Source organism: Varanus komodoensis, unplaced genomic scaffold, assembly GCF_004798865.1.
Source record: "Varanus komodoensis strain SLA01 unplaced genomic scaffold, ASM479886v1 scaffold19, whole genome shotgun sequence".
NCBI lineage: Eukaryota > Metazoa > Chordata > Lepidosauria > Squamata > Varanidae > Varanus > Varanus komodoensis.
In genome coordinates this window covers 14,080,975-14,100,364 of record NW_025335550.1, presented here as the reverse complement: position 1 = coordinate 14,100,364, position 19,390 = coordinate 14,080,975, and the positions used below count along the sequence as shown (strand labels likewise).

The 19,390-nt window shown below is 42.3% G+C and overlaps 1 protein-coding gene across 5 annotated transcripts in view; it reads left to right on the top strand.

The window, feature by feature from the left end:
- The window catches only part of PSIP1 (PC4 and SFRS1 interacting protein 1), a 35,999-nt gene extending 27,963 nt beyond the window's left edge, over positions 1 to 8,036 (top strand). For all 5 annotated transcript variants that reach the window (XM_044427864.1, XM_044427868.1, XM_044427863.1 and 2 more), the window contains exons 14-17: positions 3,292 to 3,393; positions 3,632 to 3,851; positions 4,965 to 5,076; positions 7,257 to 8,036. In XM_044427864.1, coding sequence (XP_044283799.1) covers positions 3,292 to 3,393; positions 3,632 to 3,851; positions 4,965 to 5,076; positions 7,257 to 7,317 — 495 coding nt within the window. In that variant the 3' untranslated portion in view covers positions 7,318 to 8,036. The remainder of the gene's footprint in view (positions 1 to 3,291; positions 3,394 to 3,631; positions 3,852 to 4,964; positions 5,077 to 7,256) is intronic.
- Positions 8,037 to 19,390: the final 11,354 nt, after the last annotated feature.

Sequence of the window (19,390 nt, the reverse complement as noted above, 5' to 3'; positions counted from 1 at the left end):
CTATGGTCCTTAGGATACTCATTGTGAAGATTGCTCTATTAATGACATATTATTATGTTTAAGAAAAGAACTTCCCATGCGTCTAAGCACTTACCTAGTTTTAAGCTATCTACTCACCCATTTCTAGAAGCCTTTATTTTTAAGACCTTCCAAAGATGATTAGGGGACTGGGGATGTGCAGCAGGTCGAGCACTAGAAGCTGGGACTTCAAGAGGGCCAACTTTGATATACATTGAAAGTATCACCTTAATCTTTTTTACCTCAGTAAATTAGAAATGAAACTGTCATAAGCTAACTTCACTATAGATGTGCCTGAAAACTCTGTGTGAATGTATTGTTCACATCTGCATCTTTTTTGGGAGATAATTTAATTCACCAGATCACATGCTATTGTTAGCTGATAATGCAAAGGTTCAAAGTATCTTGTGGATGTGGCCCCCTTGGCTAACCTCATATTTCAGCATTATAATTATCATGGTACTATTCACATTCATGGTAATGCTGCATGTGAATTGTCATGGCAAGATTCACATTCCATCCTGGAGGACCTGTACTGGCTGCACCTTCAGAGCTGGCTGGCACACAGGGTGGGGTCCTTGGGCAACTGCCAAAGGGCATTGCCTGTTTGGTACTCGTTTGGTGCTCTTTTGGTGTTGGTTCAGGTACTGGGTTTTCGCTCGGGGTTATTATGGGTTTATTGTTGTGTTACTGTTGCTTTTATATTGCTTTTATTGTATATTTCATAATTGAATTTGTAAATCATCCAGAGAGCCCAATGGGCTATGGGATGGTATAAAAATGTAAATAATAACAACAACAACAACTTTGGCCAACTGAAGGCCAGACTGGGGAAAGTCTCCTGGGATAGGTTACTGGAAGGTAAGCGAGTTGAGGAGGGGTGGATAGCACTCAAAAGGGAGGTTTTGGAGGCACAAGCCTCGACGATACCTCTAGTCAGTAAGCTGGGGAGGCGGAGGAGAGTGCCGCCATGGATGCGAAAGGAGGTGGTTAGAGGGATTAGACGAAAGAGGAACCTCCGTGGAAATGGGTACTGGGGGAAATAGACAAAAGGGTATACCGGGAGGAGGAGGCCCGTTGCAGAAGGATTCTTTGCAAGGCTAAGGTTGATTACGAGCTGAGACTTGCCAACAATATCAAGAGCAACAAAAAGGGCTTTTTTCAGCATGTAAATAGGAAGAGGAAGGGGAGACAAGTGGTGGGACCACTAAATAAGGAGGAAGGAGATCCAGTGACTGATATGAGGGAACAGGCACAGATGCTAAATGATTATTTTGCCTCTGTATTCTCCCCAAAGCAGGATGGGGGATATCCACATAGGAGATTAGATGAGGCTGGGGACTTAGGGGCACAGATTAGAGTCACCCCCCTTGAAGTCGAGGGGCTCCTCAGGGCATTGGACATTACAAAGGCGCCAGGCCCTGACGGGTTACACCCGAGAGTACTTAGAGAGTTGGCAGGGGTTCTCTCACGCCCACTGGCCTCCATTTTTGAGACCTCGTGGAGAACGGGTGAAGTTCCAGAGGACTGGAGGGTGGCATCAGTGGTCCCAATTTTCAAGAAGGGTAGAAGAAAGGACATGGGGAATTGTAAACCGGTTAGCCTTATGTCCATTGTAGGAAAAACAATGGAAAGGCTCATAATAGAGATCTAGTGATGCTAGATAGGGAAGGGAGGCTGACAGCCACACAACACGGCTTCCGCAAAAACAGGTTCTGCCAGACAAACCTTGTGGAATTCTATGACAAGGTTTCGAGATGGCTAGATGGAGGGGATGCAGTGGATGTGGTATACCTGGATTTCAGCAAGGTCTTTGACAAAGTGCCCCATGATATCCTAGTTGAGAAACTGAGGAGTTTTGGGATACACCAAAGCACTGTCTGGTGGATGAGGGCATGGATGACTGACCGAAAGCAGAAGGTAACCATTAGCGGGGAATCATCGGGATGGTGGCCAGTGACAAGCGGGGTCCCACAGGGCTCTGTCCTGGGGCTGATCCTGTTTAATCTTTTCATTAACGACATGGAAGAAAGGGTGAACAGTCTCTGATCAAATTCGCAGATGACACTAAAACTGGAGCAGTGGCCACAACTGAGGAGCAGGTACTCCAGATACAAAAGGATCTGGACAGACTATGGAAGTGGGCAGGAGACAACAGGATGGCGTTCAATGTGGATAAGAGCAAGGTCTTGCACTTGGGGCATAGGAATAGGTGTCATAAGTACAGGTTGGGGGACAGGTGGCTGGAGAGCAGCGCTTGTGAAAGGGACCTCGGGGTGCTGGTTGACTGCAGGCTAAACATGAGTCAGCAGTGTGATGCGGTGGTCAAGAGGGCGAATGCCACCCTTGGTTGCATAGCCAGAAGTGTGGCTTCTGGATCAAGAGAGGTATTACTACCACTCTACACGACTGGTGCGCCGGCAACTGGAGTATTGTGCTCAGTTTTGGGCCCCTCATTACAGAAAGGATATAGCCAGGTTGGAGTCAGTGCAGCGTAGGGCCACAAGGTTGGTGGCTGGTTTGTAGGGGATGCCGTATGAGGCGAGACTGAGGGAACTGGGTTTCTTCAGCCTGGAGAAAGAGGAGACTCAGAGGGGATATGTTGGCGACATACAGGTATGTGAGGGGATGTCACATGGAGATGGGTAGAGACCTGTTCTCCCCTGCAGAGGAAGGCAGGACGTGCTCCAATGGAGCAAAGCTCAGAGAGCCAAGGTTCTGTTTGGATGCCAGGAAGCACTTCCTGACAGTCAGGACCCCAAGGGTGTGGAATGGGCTTCCACGAGAGGTGGTTGAGGCCCCATCAGTGCGGGTGTTCAAGGATAGGCTGGACTTCCACATGGTGGGCATGTCGTGAGCGGAGCTGGCTGGTGCCGGAGGTCAGACTAGATGGTCCGGGAGGCCCCTTCTGACTCGCTCTGTTTTTCTATGTTTCTGCGATTTGTCTGAAATTTGTATGTGTGTATAACTTTTCTCAAGGGCAGATACTGAAAAGCCCTCAGTACTTGGAAGAGAAAAATTAAATAGTGTTTAATTTTTGCTAGATTAAGCCTGGAAAGATGGTTTTAGGAGTAAATTTAGGATGACTTTAGTGTGATGCTATAAAACATTGTGGTAATAGTTGGCTGCATGCTGTTAAATAACACTTGAGAAATCAGTTCAAGACTCACATTGTAGTCTAGTATGTATTAAATTGTCTTTATTGTTTAAAATTGTATGTAGTGGTGATGTATTTTTCCCGAGAAATTAAATTTTTGGATTTTATTACATTAGGATGTAAACAGATGCATCGAAGCTTTGGATGAACTTGCATCGCTTCAAGTAACAATGCAGCAAGCTCAGAAACATGCAGAAATGATTTCAACATTGAAAAAAGTAAGATTGGTAGCGCTCCTAAAGAAATATGAAAACATAATTTCTATTTTACTTGCACCTTTGTGCATCCTGAAGTTGAAAGCTTGCTTGTTAGTAAATCTGGAATACAGTGCAATAATTTTCAAAATCTATTCTATGTACTAAAATTGATTGTTTTTAGTTAATTTGAGGTGGCTTTAAGCAGCTCTGTATTGTAATCAGATGTGTAAATGCATATTTCCCCCTGACATCTCTTCAGATACGAAAGTTCAAGGTCAGTCAGATTATCATGGAAAAATCCACTATGTTGTACAACAAATTCAAGACCATGTTTCTTGTTGGTGAAGGAGATTCTGTTCTTTCACAAGTGTTAAATAAGTCACTAGCGGAACAAAAGCAGCATGAAGAAGCAAACAAAACCAAAGAACAGTGGAAGAAAGGACCAAACAAGAAAGCTGAAAAAGACAGAGAGCAAACAGGTACATGCTTTTCACAAGGAATATTTAAACATATCATCCAGACAATTATTTGTAGTACATCAGTTCTTCTATATTCAGTTTGGATATGCTGTGCAACTCTAAATTTAATACGAAATATTCCTTTTTGCCCTTTAGTACAGATGGACAAACACTTTATCATTACATTTTTAGATGTTAGTTAATACTTGTATTTTGAAACACCAGCTTAATGCAAATGTTTATCAAATTTCAACAGGTCAGTTTTTCATATGAGTATCAGGATTTAGCTTTGAAGTTTACTTCAGATGATATTTTTACTTAGGTACAGGACACAGCAATGGGCCTATGATTATATAATAGTAAAGATGCTGTGGTTGCCGGGTTCAGATCAATCCAGGGTCTTAAACCACAATTTAATGATGGTTTGATCTTAGTTTTTTCCTGATTCAGTAATCATAGCTTCCCAGTTTAGATGAAACAAGACTACCTGGTTTGTTACAGTATACCAGGAAGGGGCAGCATGAGGACAGAACATGTGGTCAAATATTTGTGCATAAGCTGAGATATAATAATCTGAAACGTGTCATAACTCAGTCACAATTCACTTCAGAGAGATAGATTGGCACTAATGATTTTAAATTTGAAAAGATACAACTTCCTGTAGGGGCTTGTTATGTACAAGAATCCACAGTTTCGAAAGATACTGTTCTTATCCCCCGTTATAAATAATGTATTGGGCTTAAATGCATGCTCATTACTGCACAATGAACACTAGGATTCAATAATTATTGAAGGAGGCAGGACAGTAATTTTCTTACAACATCCATCTGCATCCCTTAGTCACTAGGGCATAGTGCCATTTTCTGTGCTATTCCAGAGGGTCCACCATTGCCAGCATTTATGTTGTTCTGGAAGGTTGCAACTGTATGGGAGAAGATGCTAGGAACTCAAGGGGGAATTGGAAGAAAATGTCTGCCTCCATCCCTCAGTGCATGAAAAGGAATCTTCTTGGAGAGTGGTAATTCTAGATCCATCCCAGTGTAACTACCACAGCTATTTCAGGACTAGTTGTTTGTTACTTTTCCTAATTTAACCATCAGTCTAAGCATATTTTTGCTTTTTTTAATATTAAAGGGACAAAGATAGTGAATGGTGCTTCTTATGCTCAGGATGCAAATCAGTCACAACATAATGGAGACAACACAGAGGAAAAGAGAGAGAAGCTTGATACTGGCAGTAAGAAAAAGTAAGGGGAAATTTCCACTTTTAAAAGTAATAATGAAGAATTGTTCTGTTTTGAATAATCATTAATCAATTTTACGACTTTGTTAAAACAAAAAAGGCTAAATTGACATACTTAGCACTAGGGTGTGTGAGGAATCTGCTTTTGGGGTGGAATCCATTAGATTTCCTGGGCTCAGCTCTCCCCATTTCAGCCCGCTTTCTTGAAGCCATGAGACTAATTTTTGGGTAAGTACACCAAGCGTTTGCACAGTGCTTACCAGGAACCAAGCCCCCTGCAAATGCTGTGGACGTGGCATTGCTCTTCCATGCATGTGCCTTGCTGCCTATGTGGTGAATGTGATATTGCACAACCAGAGTTCCACAAGTATTTGCAGGTTTCCTTTTGGCTTGGCTTGCTTTCAGAAACAGGGCCACACATGAGAGGAAGTGCACAAAGTGAAAAGGAACAGATTCGTGGTAGTTAGGTCACAACCCTACCTAACACCATCTCCTGTTTTTGTGTTCTTTGGTTATATAAATTGGTTCAGCTATGTGCTGCAATAGGCTCTAGTATCTTTTTATCTGAACTTTATATATTCAGCTGTTTTCCATGTCAAATTGTATTAAACCAGGGCCCCCAACCCCTATGTTGCGGACTGGTATTGGCCTGGCGCCTGTCAGGAACTGGGCCTCTTGGCAGAACTCTAACTTTGAACAATCCAGAGTTCGAACATTAGAGTCGATAAGAATGCTCCGCAGTTGGAACAATGCTTTTAAGTTTGACCTGCGAGTAGATTAGAAAAAAATACAGTCACAATGAAAGTGTCATTGGTTGTGCGTTGAAGTTGAAAAAAAATGCAGTAAAAGACACATTGCCTTGATGTCCTCAATTGATTTGTCTCGAATCCATTTGGCTGAATTGATTCGTCTTGTCTTGAATCCATTCATCTTGAATCAATTCAGGACATTGAGGCAGCCGCAACAGTGCAACTAAAGACACTCAAGAACGATGGGGTAAATGCACTTGAACCAAGGGGGAGCATTTTGAGGGGGATTAATAAGACAGTTATTATGTGTCTTACTGTAATAACTTATTTAAACATTCACCATATTTTTCATCATACCTCCTATGTAACCTCAAATTCGTTTCAAGAGGTAATATTTGCTGTTAATTTTATCAAAATAGGTATTTCTTAGGATCTGGGAACACATTAATTCACTTTCCATTATTTCTAATGGGAAAAATTGATCTGGACTTTGAACAATTCAGAGTTCAAACGACCTCCTGAAACAAATTAAGTTCAAAGAATGAGGCACCACTGTAATGTGCTTGAATCATCCTGAAACCATCCCCTCCCACCGGTCTGTGGAAAAATTGTCTTCCATGAAACCAGTCCCTGGTTCCAAGAAGGCTGGGGACTGCTGCATTAAACAGTTTTTAAAGTTAGCACAGATGACTGATGGTAGCAACAATAAAAATGGCAAGGTCTGAAATAGTACCTCATTGAAAGACTTGACAATTTCCCAAGTGTCACAAGAGAACTGCTTGTGTACCAAGATAAAACAAGTGGGGTAATAGGATACTTCTGTCACCTATGGAAGACAATGCCCACTGCATCCCTTCGCAATTCACTGCTCTTAATGGTTTGGTCATGGAGGGTAATTATTTTTTATCTCCTTATTGGAGGTAATTGCATCATATCTGTCCTCACTCGCCTGGAATAGTGACTCACACAGAAATATAAAAAGTGACTTCCTTTCCGAGAGCATTTCATTTTTACTTCTGTGCCCAAACTGAACATTTTTAAGAGAAGTGTCTCTCCGATTTTCATTCAGTCAAAATGTGTGCCTCAGGAGCAAGCGTTTGGGAAACACAGAACAGACCTAAGATACCTGCAATGATAGCCACCTTTCAAATCAATCCTGTGTCTGCAATTATGCATAGTGAGATAGAAAATTCTGACGTACTAGTACTAAGTTGCAAATGTTATTGTTGCTGTTATGTAGAAGCATGTGGGTGGTGGGGGCTGCATATTGCATTTGTGTTTTCTACCTATGCACCATTGTCCTGGACTGTTTCTAATGCATACCCCAAATAGGACTTAAATTATAAGTAATTGTGAATGTATTATTCATTGTAGTAATAATAAAAGTATAGCCAAAATATGTTTGGAATACATTGGCTCTGTGTTTTTCCTCTAGGATAGCTGGTGATGGGAGAGAACAAGAGAAGACGAAGGGCTCCACTTCTGAAAATGAATGAATACAGTCTAAATATTTGTAAAGTACATATTAAAGAGGACTTAAAAAGGGTTGCATTTGAGACTAGATTGCTGAAAGTTTTAAATTTTATAAGCATAGTATTTTAATGTGTACAATTTGGTGGGGTAATTGTGAAAAACCCCATTTAACCTTTCATTTTTAAAGTATTTAAATGTCCTGATAGCATTTGGCCCAGTATTAACAAGCAATACTTAGTTCAAATGGAAAGACCAAGTCATTTTAGAGACTGAAATGTGTTTGTATGTTTCAGGATTAGTGCTGTAGTATATTTACCTGACTACTTACTGTATGTTCAGTTCTTGGTTAATGACAGGGAAAGTTACTTTTTCTTTTCAAATTGCCAAACTTGCTCCACTTGTACAAATTCTTTTCTTCTTGTTGTCTGTGCATTGTTTTCAGAGTTGTTGTTTGCCAAAATGTCAATTTGCTGTGTTTTGTAAGAAGCTGAAAGTATTTTGTAGCAGCTAAAATGTTATGTATGGGTATACTCAGTCAGTCCTTTATAAAAAAGTTAGTTTTGTTCTTGGAAGCTTAAATGTGCCAACTTAATATGCTCTGACTTTCTGTGGTATGCTTTTAGTTTTATTGGTATACTAAGGAAACTCAAGTGTTTCCATTGGAATTATTGATGCACATTGGTCACAAAACACTGTCTTGAAGCAATTTGTTTTTTAAAAAATTAAAAGTTTCTGTAGAAAATGTATTTGTCTTAATTGAAAATGCTCAAATTAATATAGAATCAAAAGCCTTTTTCACTTAGTGACAGACTAATTGATCAGTTTCACTGGTTTTCCATCCTTTATAAAATGCTATGATAAAGGAATCTTACAAACATACTAAACTGGTTCTCACGTAACATTAAGGCATAGTAACATTAGTTGAAATCTGATTTATCATGGTATCTATTTGTTAACCAGCTATAAAACCACCAATAAGAAGCCATGGTTTATGTTAGTGTATGAAGTCTACTTAGTAATGTTTTAATCTAGAAAGTTGGCTTGTTTTGTCCTTCCTGAAAAAGGGTTGCAGTAAGAGTAGTCTGAAAATCAACCCGATCAGGTTGGGAAAATAGAAGGGAAACAAACTAGAGCAGGGCAAAAGTCATATTTTGTTTCTTATCTTCATGATAATTCAAACTAAAACAACAAACCCTGGTAAACATTGACCATGGCCTAACATGTGCTACTGTAGCCTCTGGTTCTTCATTTTTGGCTGCATAAGCTTGCCTAAAACCACTTTTTAGCATCGGAGTTGTTTATGCTGCTTCCAAGGACCAGTAGAACTGTAAATATGAAAGTAAGGAACAGGAGACCATTTTTTCTTAAATATTGTTTACAAGTTTATTCATTTATTTGATTTATATCTTGCTTTTTTCTTCAGAAGAACTCAAAGTGGCTTACAGAATTCTCCTCCTGTTCTCAGTCTTATCCCCACAGTGAGTTTACAGTTGATTGTCTCATTCAATATGTGAAATTCAGCTTCTATACCCTTAGGGTCACTGTTCTTCAGTGTAGGACATGCATCCTCATGTAACTCACTCTGTCAAAGAAGCAGTGCCGTCCAGAGGACATTTACTTGGACAGATCAGAACTGATAATTCCTCCCACAAATCACTTCCTAACAGTGGGAATTGAGAGAGAGAGAGAGCGAGAGCGAGAGCGCGCACGAGCACATTATGCAATCTGTCTTACACTGTCTTAGCCAGTGATGGGCAGCAGGTACATCTAGACCAATCGGGGATGGCTGAGTGAGACTGGCAAGTATTTATCTGACTTCTAATTCTCTTTAGGCCCACAGCCTGTTAGAGTGGGGCAGATTATGTCTACACACACACACACACCCACCCACCCACCCACCCACCCTTCTGTCCTATTCCATTCCTTTGTCTATCTTTAACTAGATAGTCTTAATATTGCTTCTTGAAACACCAGGTGGCACCATTACATTGTAAGATAATTATGTATATACTGAAGTTTGGTTTGATAGTAATCACTTCCAAACTATTGGTACAACTTTCAGCATTCCCTGCATAGGAGAGGTGGATGTGAAAGGAGGAACTGTACAGGACAAAATGGTACTGTATGGTGAAATAAAGTGTTAAATTTATTTATTTAGAAAATTTCTAGGCCGCCCCATTCGCCAAAGCCTCGGGGCAGCTTACAAATAAATAAATGCTTTGAGGATTATGGGGTGCGGTCAAGGTTAGCAGTGGCTAGGGTTTTTTAAATTAAAAATTAATTTTAAAATTCTTTTAAAAAAATTAATAAAACAAAAAATTCATCGTTTCCATTAAGTAATTGGGAGTTATTCACTTAATGCAAAACTCAGGGGGTACATCCAGAAACTGGTTGCAGTCACACATAATGCTAAAGCATGTCATATGGTTTCCATGCAGTGTAGTTCCATGCCTGGTTTTGAAGTGCAAACAATTGCGTGGTTTTCCCACTTGCACGGATTCCACCCTCCATCATTCCTCCTAATGGCAGCACGTATGTCATCCACCACCACTGCTGAAATTCTATCCTAGGTTGATCTGCTGCTGCCTGCCTGGCCTGCCTCTCCCTCATTGGTCCACACACTCCCCTGGGTCTGTCCTCAGCCCTGGTAGGGTTTTTGTTGCTCAGTGGAAGCAGCCACTTCGAAGAATAGCACTGTTGCTAATACTCCCTTGTACTACCCCACTCTGTGCCAACATATAAGCATACATACCCATACTTTGCTGCAGATGGGTCCCTAGAACTCCTGCATGCTGGAAAGAACCACCTTCCTGAACTGGAATTGGGCTTCCTATGAAGTAGTGGCCTCAAGCAGTGCTGTGATTTTTTTGTGAGGAAGGGCATACCCTTATTTCCCACCTAAGAGAATGTACTCTATGCCACTGCCACCAAAGCACAGAGTACTGCAGAACTGAGGCAGGTTCCAAGCACTTTCTACCTGCAGTGAAGCCAGGCCATTGGGTTTCACCCCCTCTTCATTGTGAGTGAGGCTCTCCCTAACTGGGTTACATGTTAACTAGCTAAGATGTTGAGCCTTCTCTTCATTTTGATGTGAAAACACTTGGACCATTGCTGCTCGATTCTGGCTATCAGTACCCTGGGCTGAATCAGGACAGTTGGGCCCAGAACACAACAAAGAGCAGCATTCCACTACCCTGTCAGGACTGTAAAGGAGATCTTGCTCCATTGCTACCCCATGTTTTTCCAGTTTTCTCTATCCAGGACCAGATGTGTTGCCCTGGTCGTAGACTAAAGGTTTGTGAGATCCCAAGGGAGATGTTATTTGGGTATGCACTATGAGTTACCTAGCTTTCAGAGTTTGGCAGAAAAGTCACAACACATGGCATGGACTGGCCTGCAAGGTAGGCTTCAATCAGTTGGAAGGGATGGTCAGCAAAAATGCCTCAGGGTGATAAGAGTCCAAACAACATACAAAAGAAATACAAGTTCAGCAATTATACACCAAAGCATACTTGGAAAGCTAGATACTATTAATTACTAAGATAGTACTGACACTTGTAGTCTTAAGGAAGGGGATGGATGTTACACAGGTGTCTATAGCATACTGTCAGGATCTGGGGAGCTTCAGGGCTCAGGCTGAAGCATCAGAACAACAGCCCTAGTTGTTACAGGATTTGTCCCACACTGCTGCAGCAGCCACAGCACTCATGAACACCACCTTGGAGCCTTTGGGAAAGGGCTGTTTAAGAACTGACTCTTCCCCCAGAAGCTGCTTCAGCAAAACCAGTCTCCAGTGTGCTGAAGCTCTTGCCATGTTTGGTTCTTGCTGCTGGACCTTATTCGTGCTCCAAGGTACCCACTCCTTCATGCTGTCTCCCTAGCTCTTGACTTCTGGCTCATGTTTGGCTACTCAAACTGCAGCAACAGACTATTTCGACTTTGGCCTAATTGCAGTTTGGACTTGCGACTTGAACTGGTAATTAGATTCTGGCTTTGACTACCTTGCCTTGTTTCCTGTGTCCTGGTGCATTAGCTGCCCACACCCTGGCCCCTTACACATACTTGGGCAAACTGTTTATTTCATTCCCAGGCCCAAATGTAACATTTGAAGTTTCTCATCAGTGCCAGTCAAGTTTCCCATAACTTAAAAGTCTTACTCCCACTTCATGTGCCAAAATGATATGATGCAATATCATAAGCTAATTAAGCTAAGCATACCACAAAACATAAGCTCATTAGCAGGTCCAGTAAGCTGCATATCACAAAACAATACAGCTGCACGTCTGTTCTTTGTCCCATCTCTTTGCCAAGAATGCCTGTATATCTCAGATGGTACCTGGCCAGGGCCACGAGATGATAACTAGAAGTCTACAGCTTTCATTAGGCTAAGCAAGGTAACTAGAGTATAGCACTTTACTCACACTAAGCAGGGCCTATACTTAAGAAGGCAAAGACCACGGCCGGATTTTACAGCAAAGTCCTGATAACCTCAGGCAAAGCTGGTTTGCATGCTATTATCTCTCCACACAGTGGGAGCAACAGAAGCTATGAGAGAGTGAGAAGAGGCGGGGGCAGCGCTGAGGTAAGTCTCCAGTGCTATCCTGATTGGTCGACCCACTGACTGGCATAATAGAGTGAGCTTATCAAGGGCCGACTGCTTATCTTCCCAACTGGAGCCAGGCTTGAGTAGTAATCAGGCCTCACCCCTTTTTTCCTTGCCTGGGCACAGGAAACGAAGGGGTAGGCTTGGATCTGGAAGGGAGGCAGAAGCCCAGTTGTTCTGTTTAGGGATGCATAAGTCTCATAAGGGGTGAAAAAGGGAGAGGCACTTGCAGTTTTAGGGGACTTCCTCTGAATTCCCCTCACTGTGTTCTTGCAAGGTTAGGAAAAGACCCACTCAAAAAACTAGTGAGTCCAAGATAGAGGGGGCTGTATCTCAGTATGTTAAGAGCCTAACAATGCCACACATCTCTGCTCAGGATCAGAAGAAATGATAGACATAAAGAATTTGAGTACTCATTTCTGAGGAGACATTTTAAACCTTCTCTTTCCTCAGAAACGAGGGCCAAGCTATCAGGACAGGAAACCAAAGAATTCCAGAACCCCTTTTCTATGATGTTTCATACACTTAGCCAGTGTTTTTTTTTTTTTTGTCATAGAACACACTGGAACTCCGGAACAGAGTTCCGGCACCTTTTTTCGACAGATTTTCCAAGTTTTAAAAATAACTTTTAAAAATTTGATGTTTGGTCCACATGGATTTTAATCGCCCTGTCGAGTGTAGTAGGTCGGCGGCAAAATCATTAAAACAGTGCGTGCGGGCTGCTTGTGTGTCAAATCCGATGCATGCATACTTGGTCAGCGCTGGTTGTGGTGGCATTGCTCGGCTTGTGATTGGTCGTGTGGTTGCGTGCTGAGTGCTTACTGCGGGTGGCGACTGTTACATTTCGTTACACAACTGAAGTGTGTGGGTGTGTGTACAGTGATTGACTGTGTGAAAGGTAAATAATTTCATGAGTGCTGGCACCTTTTTTCTTACAAAAAAAGCACTGCACTCAGCTCCTCAGAAACGGAAGGGACAGTCATCTGTCAGGGCCAAGAGAAGGGAGTTTGCTCTTAGCAGAAGAACTTTTCCTCCTGGCACCTGCCCAAAGCCTCTATAAGAGGAATAATTCTGTTAAAGTACTGCCTTTCCCTCCTGAGATTCCAAGTGCCAACAGCAATGAGGCTGTTGGCTACTTTAGTTTGCTGCAATTTGAAATAAAATATGAATTCCATACTACAGTAAAAGGAATTCAAGGGTCACCCTGGTGGGTCGTCTGACAGCTACATTCAGGTCCCAGAGTCGTGACCAAAACTCAGTCTGATTAATTTATTTAAAACATTTTTATTCTGTCCTTCACAGCAGTGTCTCAATTTACTACCAGAATTCTAAGCCTTTGGCTCAATAGGGCCCTAAAACCAGCACATCTTTTACTAGGAATGAAGGGCACAACACAGAAAACAAGGCTAGATGGAATGGTTTTAGACAAACATAATAAAACTTGTCTGAAGTAAACAGACAGTGGTAGGACCACTTGCAGATGTAAGAGGACCTAGCCTCTGAAAAAAAATCCTATATTTGTTTCTGGAGATGAAGATTGAGACATTCACAGTAAAGGAGGAACTAAATTGGAAGGACTGACATATTAAAACTACCAATTGTGCTACTGTAATAGCTATTTCAACAGTACTGGCGACTTTTACTATTGGGTAGGGAATGTTCCCAATCCCTATTATAAATTATATATGTTGTTAAATATTTTCTGGTTGATGAAATATTAAATATCTTTCAACTTCTCCCAAATTTTCAGTTGTGTCCCCCACAATAGCCTCCTGCTTTTCCTATAGTCCGAAGATTTCTGGTAACTTTACATCTCTGCTTCACACAGGACTGAATTATCTTGATACATTTTTTTTTAAATTAAGAGTAAATGTCACTCAGCCATGATTATGAGCAGACATGGCTGCCATAATTATATAGACAAAGCTAAAATTGAGAGACTGTTTTTAATAATAATCCAGTCTGTAAAAAGTGGCCTTTTTCTTTATATGGGCTTTGACTTTCTGACCACTTAAATGCTAACATCATTAAACAACTAGCCAAAACACAAATACCCAGCTGGTGTGTGAAAAATTTAATTAGAATTTGACAGCTGGGTCCAATACCATGTTTGACTCAGAGGAGTCATTCAAAAGAAAATGCTAAACCAAAGACAGACCCAGCTGTCCTGAATAGCTCTTGGGACTCATGGAATTAAGGATGTAATGTTTTTCCTGTAATTTATCGTTCATTGTGTAAACTTGGTATTGAATGCTGAAGGTCACTATTTGGGATACAACAGAACTAGCACAACATAGAATTTCAGTAACACATAGGTGTGATTCTGCTTAGAATTTTAATGGCATGATTTCCAAGTTGGAAATAAAGTTTTCATAAAGAAGAAAGCCTTTTCCATCCATCTCTCCTACCTGATTTTAATATGCAGGCTGTGTCTTAAAAAGCCATTTACTATTGTGAAAATCAATATTGAGACTAACAGCCCATCTATATTTGCACAAACTCTGCCCACCTTATAGATATAGCATATTATATTTATATCCTATATCTTTGCTTGTGGGATAACTGAATAGAATATTTAGTATCTATATGTTCATCTTAATGATCTCTGCATCATGCATATAAGCTCTGTCCCTGTGTGGAGCCTTAATTTGGGAAAACATAGCTGAGAACTTTTAGCAGGAGCCCCTCTCTCCCATATATTGCCAGTGCCTATTCCCTCAGTTCCTCTTTGATTTCCATTATGGTTACCCTCATAGGGAACTTTATTGTTTCTTGAACAAAAAAGTGCTGAGCTTTTTTCCATATTTATTAAACTAGCATTCCACATTACTAGTCTTATCAAATGTTCTAAGTGACTTGAGAGAGTCTATTGCTCCTTGTTTGTTTCTTACTGTTTCATTTTTATTTATTTATTAAAACATTTTTATGCCGCCCCATTCACCGAAGCCTCTGGGCAGCTTAGAACAAATTTTCCCCTTCTCCTGCTTGTCTCTTTTTAGTTTAATTGGTGACCCCTGAGAGCATGTGATCTGGAAGACACTTTTTTGTACGTGTGTCCATTGTGGCACAAAACACCTGCCTACAGATGGTCACTTGCTCTGTCTACTCTATATAAGCAAGACCCATCTCATAGACTTCAGTCCACATTGCTTGGGCCTTCACCCAAGCAAGCCAGAAACAATAGATTGGGTAAGATTAAAGACTTTGATTTGGAAGAGGGCAATGGAGGTAGTAGAGCTTCTTCATCCAGCTATGGAACTCAGCAAACTGTTTCTTCAATACCAGTCCCCTTCACAGCTACAGCCATGGAGGTCAGACCACCATCGCTTCAGTCACAAATGAACCTGCTGCTAACTGTGGGCCAAGGGGACTCACCATCCCCAGGCTGATACTTGGCTGTTGTGCTGGCAATTAAGTTACCAAAAAAAAAAAAGTTTGTTGACCTCTTCAGAATAAACAAGAGAAAGGGGAAAAAGAGGGTGGTATATTCTGCCTGTCCCTGACAGACCAGATTCTAAGGATATCTCCGGGGAGAGACACAGTAATTATGAGAGATTTCAATCTCCTGGATATTAGTTGGGAGACTCAGTGGTGACAAGCCAGGTGATGTCGCTTCCTAGAAGCTATAGAGGGTTTTTCACACAGAGGGTCCGAGAGGCAACGAGGGGGGGAAAACATCCTTGACTTGGTCTTAACCAATAGAGAGGAACTGATAGATGAAGTACAGATCAGGGGAGCTCTGGATGTGAGTGATCACTCCATCCTTTGCTTTGAGATCAGGGGACTGGGGACGTGCAGCAGGTCGAGCACTAGAAGCTGGGACTTCAAGAGGGCCAGCTGAAGGCCAGACTGGGGAAAGTCTCCTGGGATAGGTTACTGGAAGGTAAGCGAGTTGAGGAGGGGTGGATGGCACTCAAAAGGGAGGTTTTGAAGGCGCAAGCCTTGACAATACCTCTAGTTAGTAAGGTGGGGAAGCTGAGGAGAGTGCCGCCATGGATGTGAAAGGAGGTGGTTAGAGGGATTAGACAAAGGAGGAACCTCCGTAGGAAATGGGTACTGGGGCAAATAGACAAAAGGGAGGAGGAGGCCCGTTGCAGAAGGATTCTTTGCAAGGCTAAGGCTGATTATGAGATGAGACTTGCCAAGAATATCAAGAGCAACAAAAAGGGCTTCTTTAAGCATGTAAAGAGGAAGAGGAATGGGAGACAAGTAGTGGGACCACTAAATAAGGAGGAAGGAGATCCAGTGAATGATATGAGGGAACAGGCACAGATGTTGAATGACTATTTTGCCTCTGTGTTCTCCCCAAAGCAGGATGGGGGAGATCCGCATAGGAGATTAGATGAGGCTGGGGATTTAGGGGCACAGATTAGAGTCACCCCCCTTGAAGTCGAGGGGCTCCTCAGGGCATTGCACATTACAAAGGCGCCAGGCCCTGACAGGTTACACCCGAGAGTACTTAGAGAGTTGGCAGGGGTTCTTTCATGCCCACTGGCCTCCATTTTTGAGGCCTCGTGGAGAACGGGTGAAGTTCCAGAGGACTGGAGGATGGCATCAGTGGTCCCAGTTTTCAAAAAGGGTAGTAGAAGGGACATGGGGAATTACAGACCGGTTAGCCTTATGTCCATTGTAGGAAAAACAATGGAAAGGCTCATAATAGAGAGAGATCTAGTGATGCTAGATAGGGAAGGGAGGCTGACAGCCACACAACATGGCTTCCGCAAAAACAGGTCCTGCCAGACAAACCTTGTGGAATTCTATGACAAGGTTTCGAGATGGTTAGATGGAGGGGATGCAGTGGATGTGGTATATCTGGATTTCAGCAAGGCCTTTGACAAAGTGCCCCATGATATCCTGGTTGAGAAACTGAGGAGTTTTGGGATACACCAAAGCACTGTTTAATCTTTTCATAAATGACATGGAAGAAGGGGTGAACAGTCTGCTGATCAAATTTGCAGACGATACTAAAACTGGAGCATTGGCCACAACTGAGGAGCAGGTACTCGAGATCCAAAAGGATCTGGACAGACTATGGAAGTGGGCAGGAGACAACAGGATGGCGTTCAATGTGGATAAGAGCAAGGTCTTGCACTTGGGGCATAGGAATAGGTGTCATAAGTACAGGTTGGGGGACAGGTGGCTGGAGAGCTCAGGGTGCTGGTTGACTGCAGGCTAAACATGAATCAGCAGTGTGATGCGGTGGTCAAGAGGGCGAACGCCACCCTTGGTTGCATAGCCAGAAGTGTGGCTTCTGGATCAAGAGAGGTATTACTACCACTCTATATGACTCTGGTGCGCCCGCAACTGGAGTATTGTGCTCAGTTTTGGGCCCCTCATTACAGAAAGGATATAGCCAGGTTGGAGTCAGTGCAGCGTAGGGCCACAAGGTTGGTGGCCAGTTTGCAGGGGATGTCGTGTGAGGCGAGACTGAAGGAACTGGGTCTCTTCAGCCTGGGGAAGAGACTCAGAGGGGATATGCTGGAGACATACAGGTATGAGGGGATGTCACACGGAGGTGGGTAGAGACCTGTTCTCCCCTGCAGAGGAAGGCAGGATGCGCTCCAATGGAGAAAAGCTCAGGGAACCAAGGTTCCATTTAGATGCCAGGAAACACTTCTTGACAGTTAGGACCCCGAGGGTGTGGAATGGGCATCCACAAGAGGTTGTTGAGGCCCCATCGGTGAGGATGTTCAAGGAAAGGCTGGAGATGCACATAGTGGGCATGTTGTGAGCGAAGCTGGCTGAAGCTGGGGGTCAGACTAGATGGCCTGGGAGACCCCTTCTGACTCTCTCTGTTTCTATGTTTCTGTTTCTACGATATGCTCAACAGTACTTCCCACCTCCACTGCTTCCCAGTGCTCCTGTGTGACTCATGCCTCTTTGCTTGGTACTAAGGCAGCTCCAAGCATATCATCCTCTGAAGAAGAAATCAGGGATCTCTCCCCCTCTGATGTTCAAAGTACTAGAAAGCTCTCTTTTAGCCTTATACCAGCCACTCACAACTGTGGTGAGATTGAATGTAACCATCAGTATGGAGAGCAGCTTAGAACAGCTAACAGCATGACTACAGACCATCCACACTGATTTGATTTCTATACAACCCAATAGCCAAAGCTCTCTGTGTGGATTACAGCAATTCATGAAATACAAAAAATACAGTATACAAAGAAGAATACAAGCATCATGAAATTTCACTACATTAATTAATAACAAAAATCAAACAAATTAAACAAGGGCCCAAACCTACCCCCCCACTCCCGACATCTGGTGGCCAGAGAATTATTTGCAGACCCAGCATAAAGCAGGATGGACTGAAGGCTGGAAAATGAGAAACTGACATGAACATATTTGCTATTTTTCATGGTGGACAAGGGCGCAGAGCTCTACCCATATGTGGATGACTAGTTCTCAGTGGTACAATGAAGAGGCAAATAATTCAATGCCCTCCTGTTCAAAATGAGACTTCTATATGCCCTCAACCTCCATGTCAACATGGAAAAGCCCTGTTTGAATTCCTCTCAAAGGATCCAGTTCAATGGGGCCATCCTGGATTCCATTTCAGTGTTCCTGTCCCAGGTTAATTTACATACCTTGCAGGACGTGGCATCCACAGTACAGCTGAATACCTAAGTTCTGGCTTTTACTGTTTAACTCCTAGGCCTCATGGCTGCTGTGGTTGCAGCAGTTCCTTTTGCATGCTTAAAAATGAAAATTTGGTTTTGCCTCCAAATTGCAACCTCAGAAGGACTCAATTACAAATTGGTTCTAGTATGATCTGTGTTCTGATCCACTAATTCTTAATGAAGGCAAGGAGCATATGGGAGGCTGCATGTGATAGCTTTCTTGGTATCAACATATTCTACTTTAGTTCCTTGAGACAGTCATTCTGTTGTCCATGCCCGAAAGGAAAGGAAAAGCTTCAACCATGCTTTCAGTTTTAATGTTGCATTGGACAGTTCCATTTTGATTTCTAGATATATATTTTATTAGCAAATGAAGGATCATCAAATTTTGGTAGCTATTGCCCATCACAAATCTAAGTCCTTCTGTTAGCTGAGCTACATTATCAGCAGAGACAGTTTACAAACATTTTAAGAGGAAAGGCTGCTGACAAATAGTACAGCTTCTGTCATGTCTTTTATTTGCAAGCCAAAAGCCATTAATAAAACCCATACAGGATTTACTGGAATAAAAAAAAAAAGAACTGTGACAACTGTTAGAGCTTTAGCCATGTTTAAAGCTGCTAAGGTGAAAAGCAAACTGCTGGGTCACTTGGCTATGTTGATCAGACGGCAGATAACATGTATTTCTTAAGACACATTCAGGTTGCAACCCAGATAAATTTCCCACCCCCGCAGACACACACAAAGCGATAATGTATATGTGGTAATGCATATGAGGGACACACCCTTAGATAAGATTATCAGATGTTCTATTTCTGGGGATCCACCAATTCATCTTCATTGGCCATAATGAACCATCAAATGCTTTCA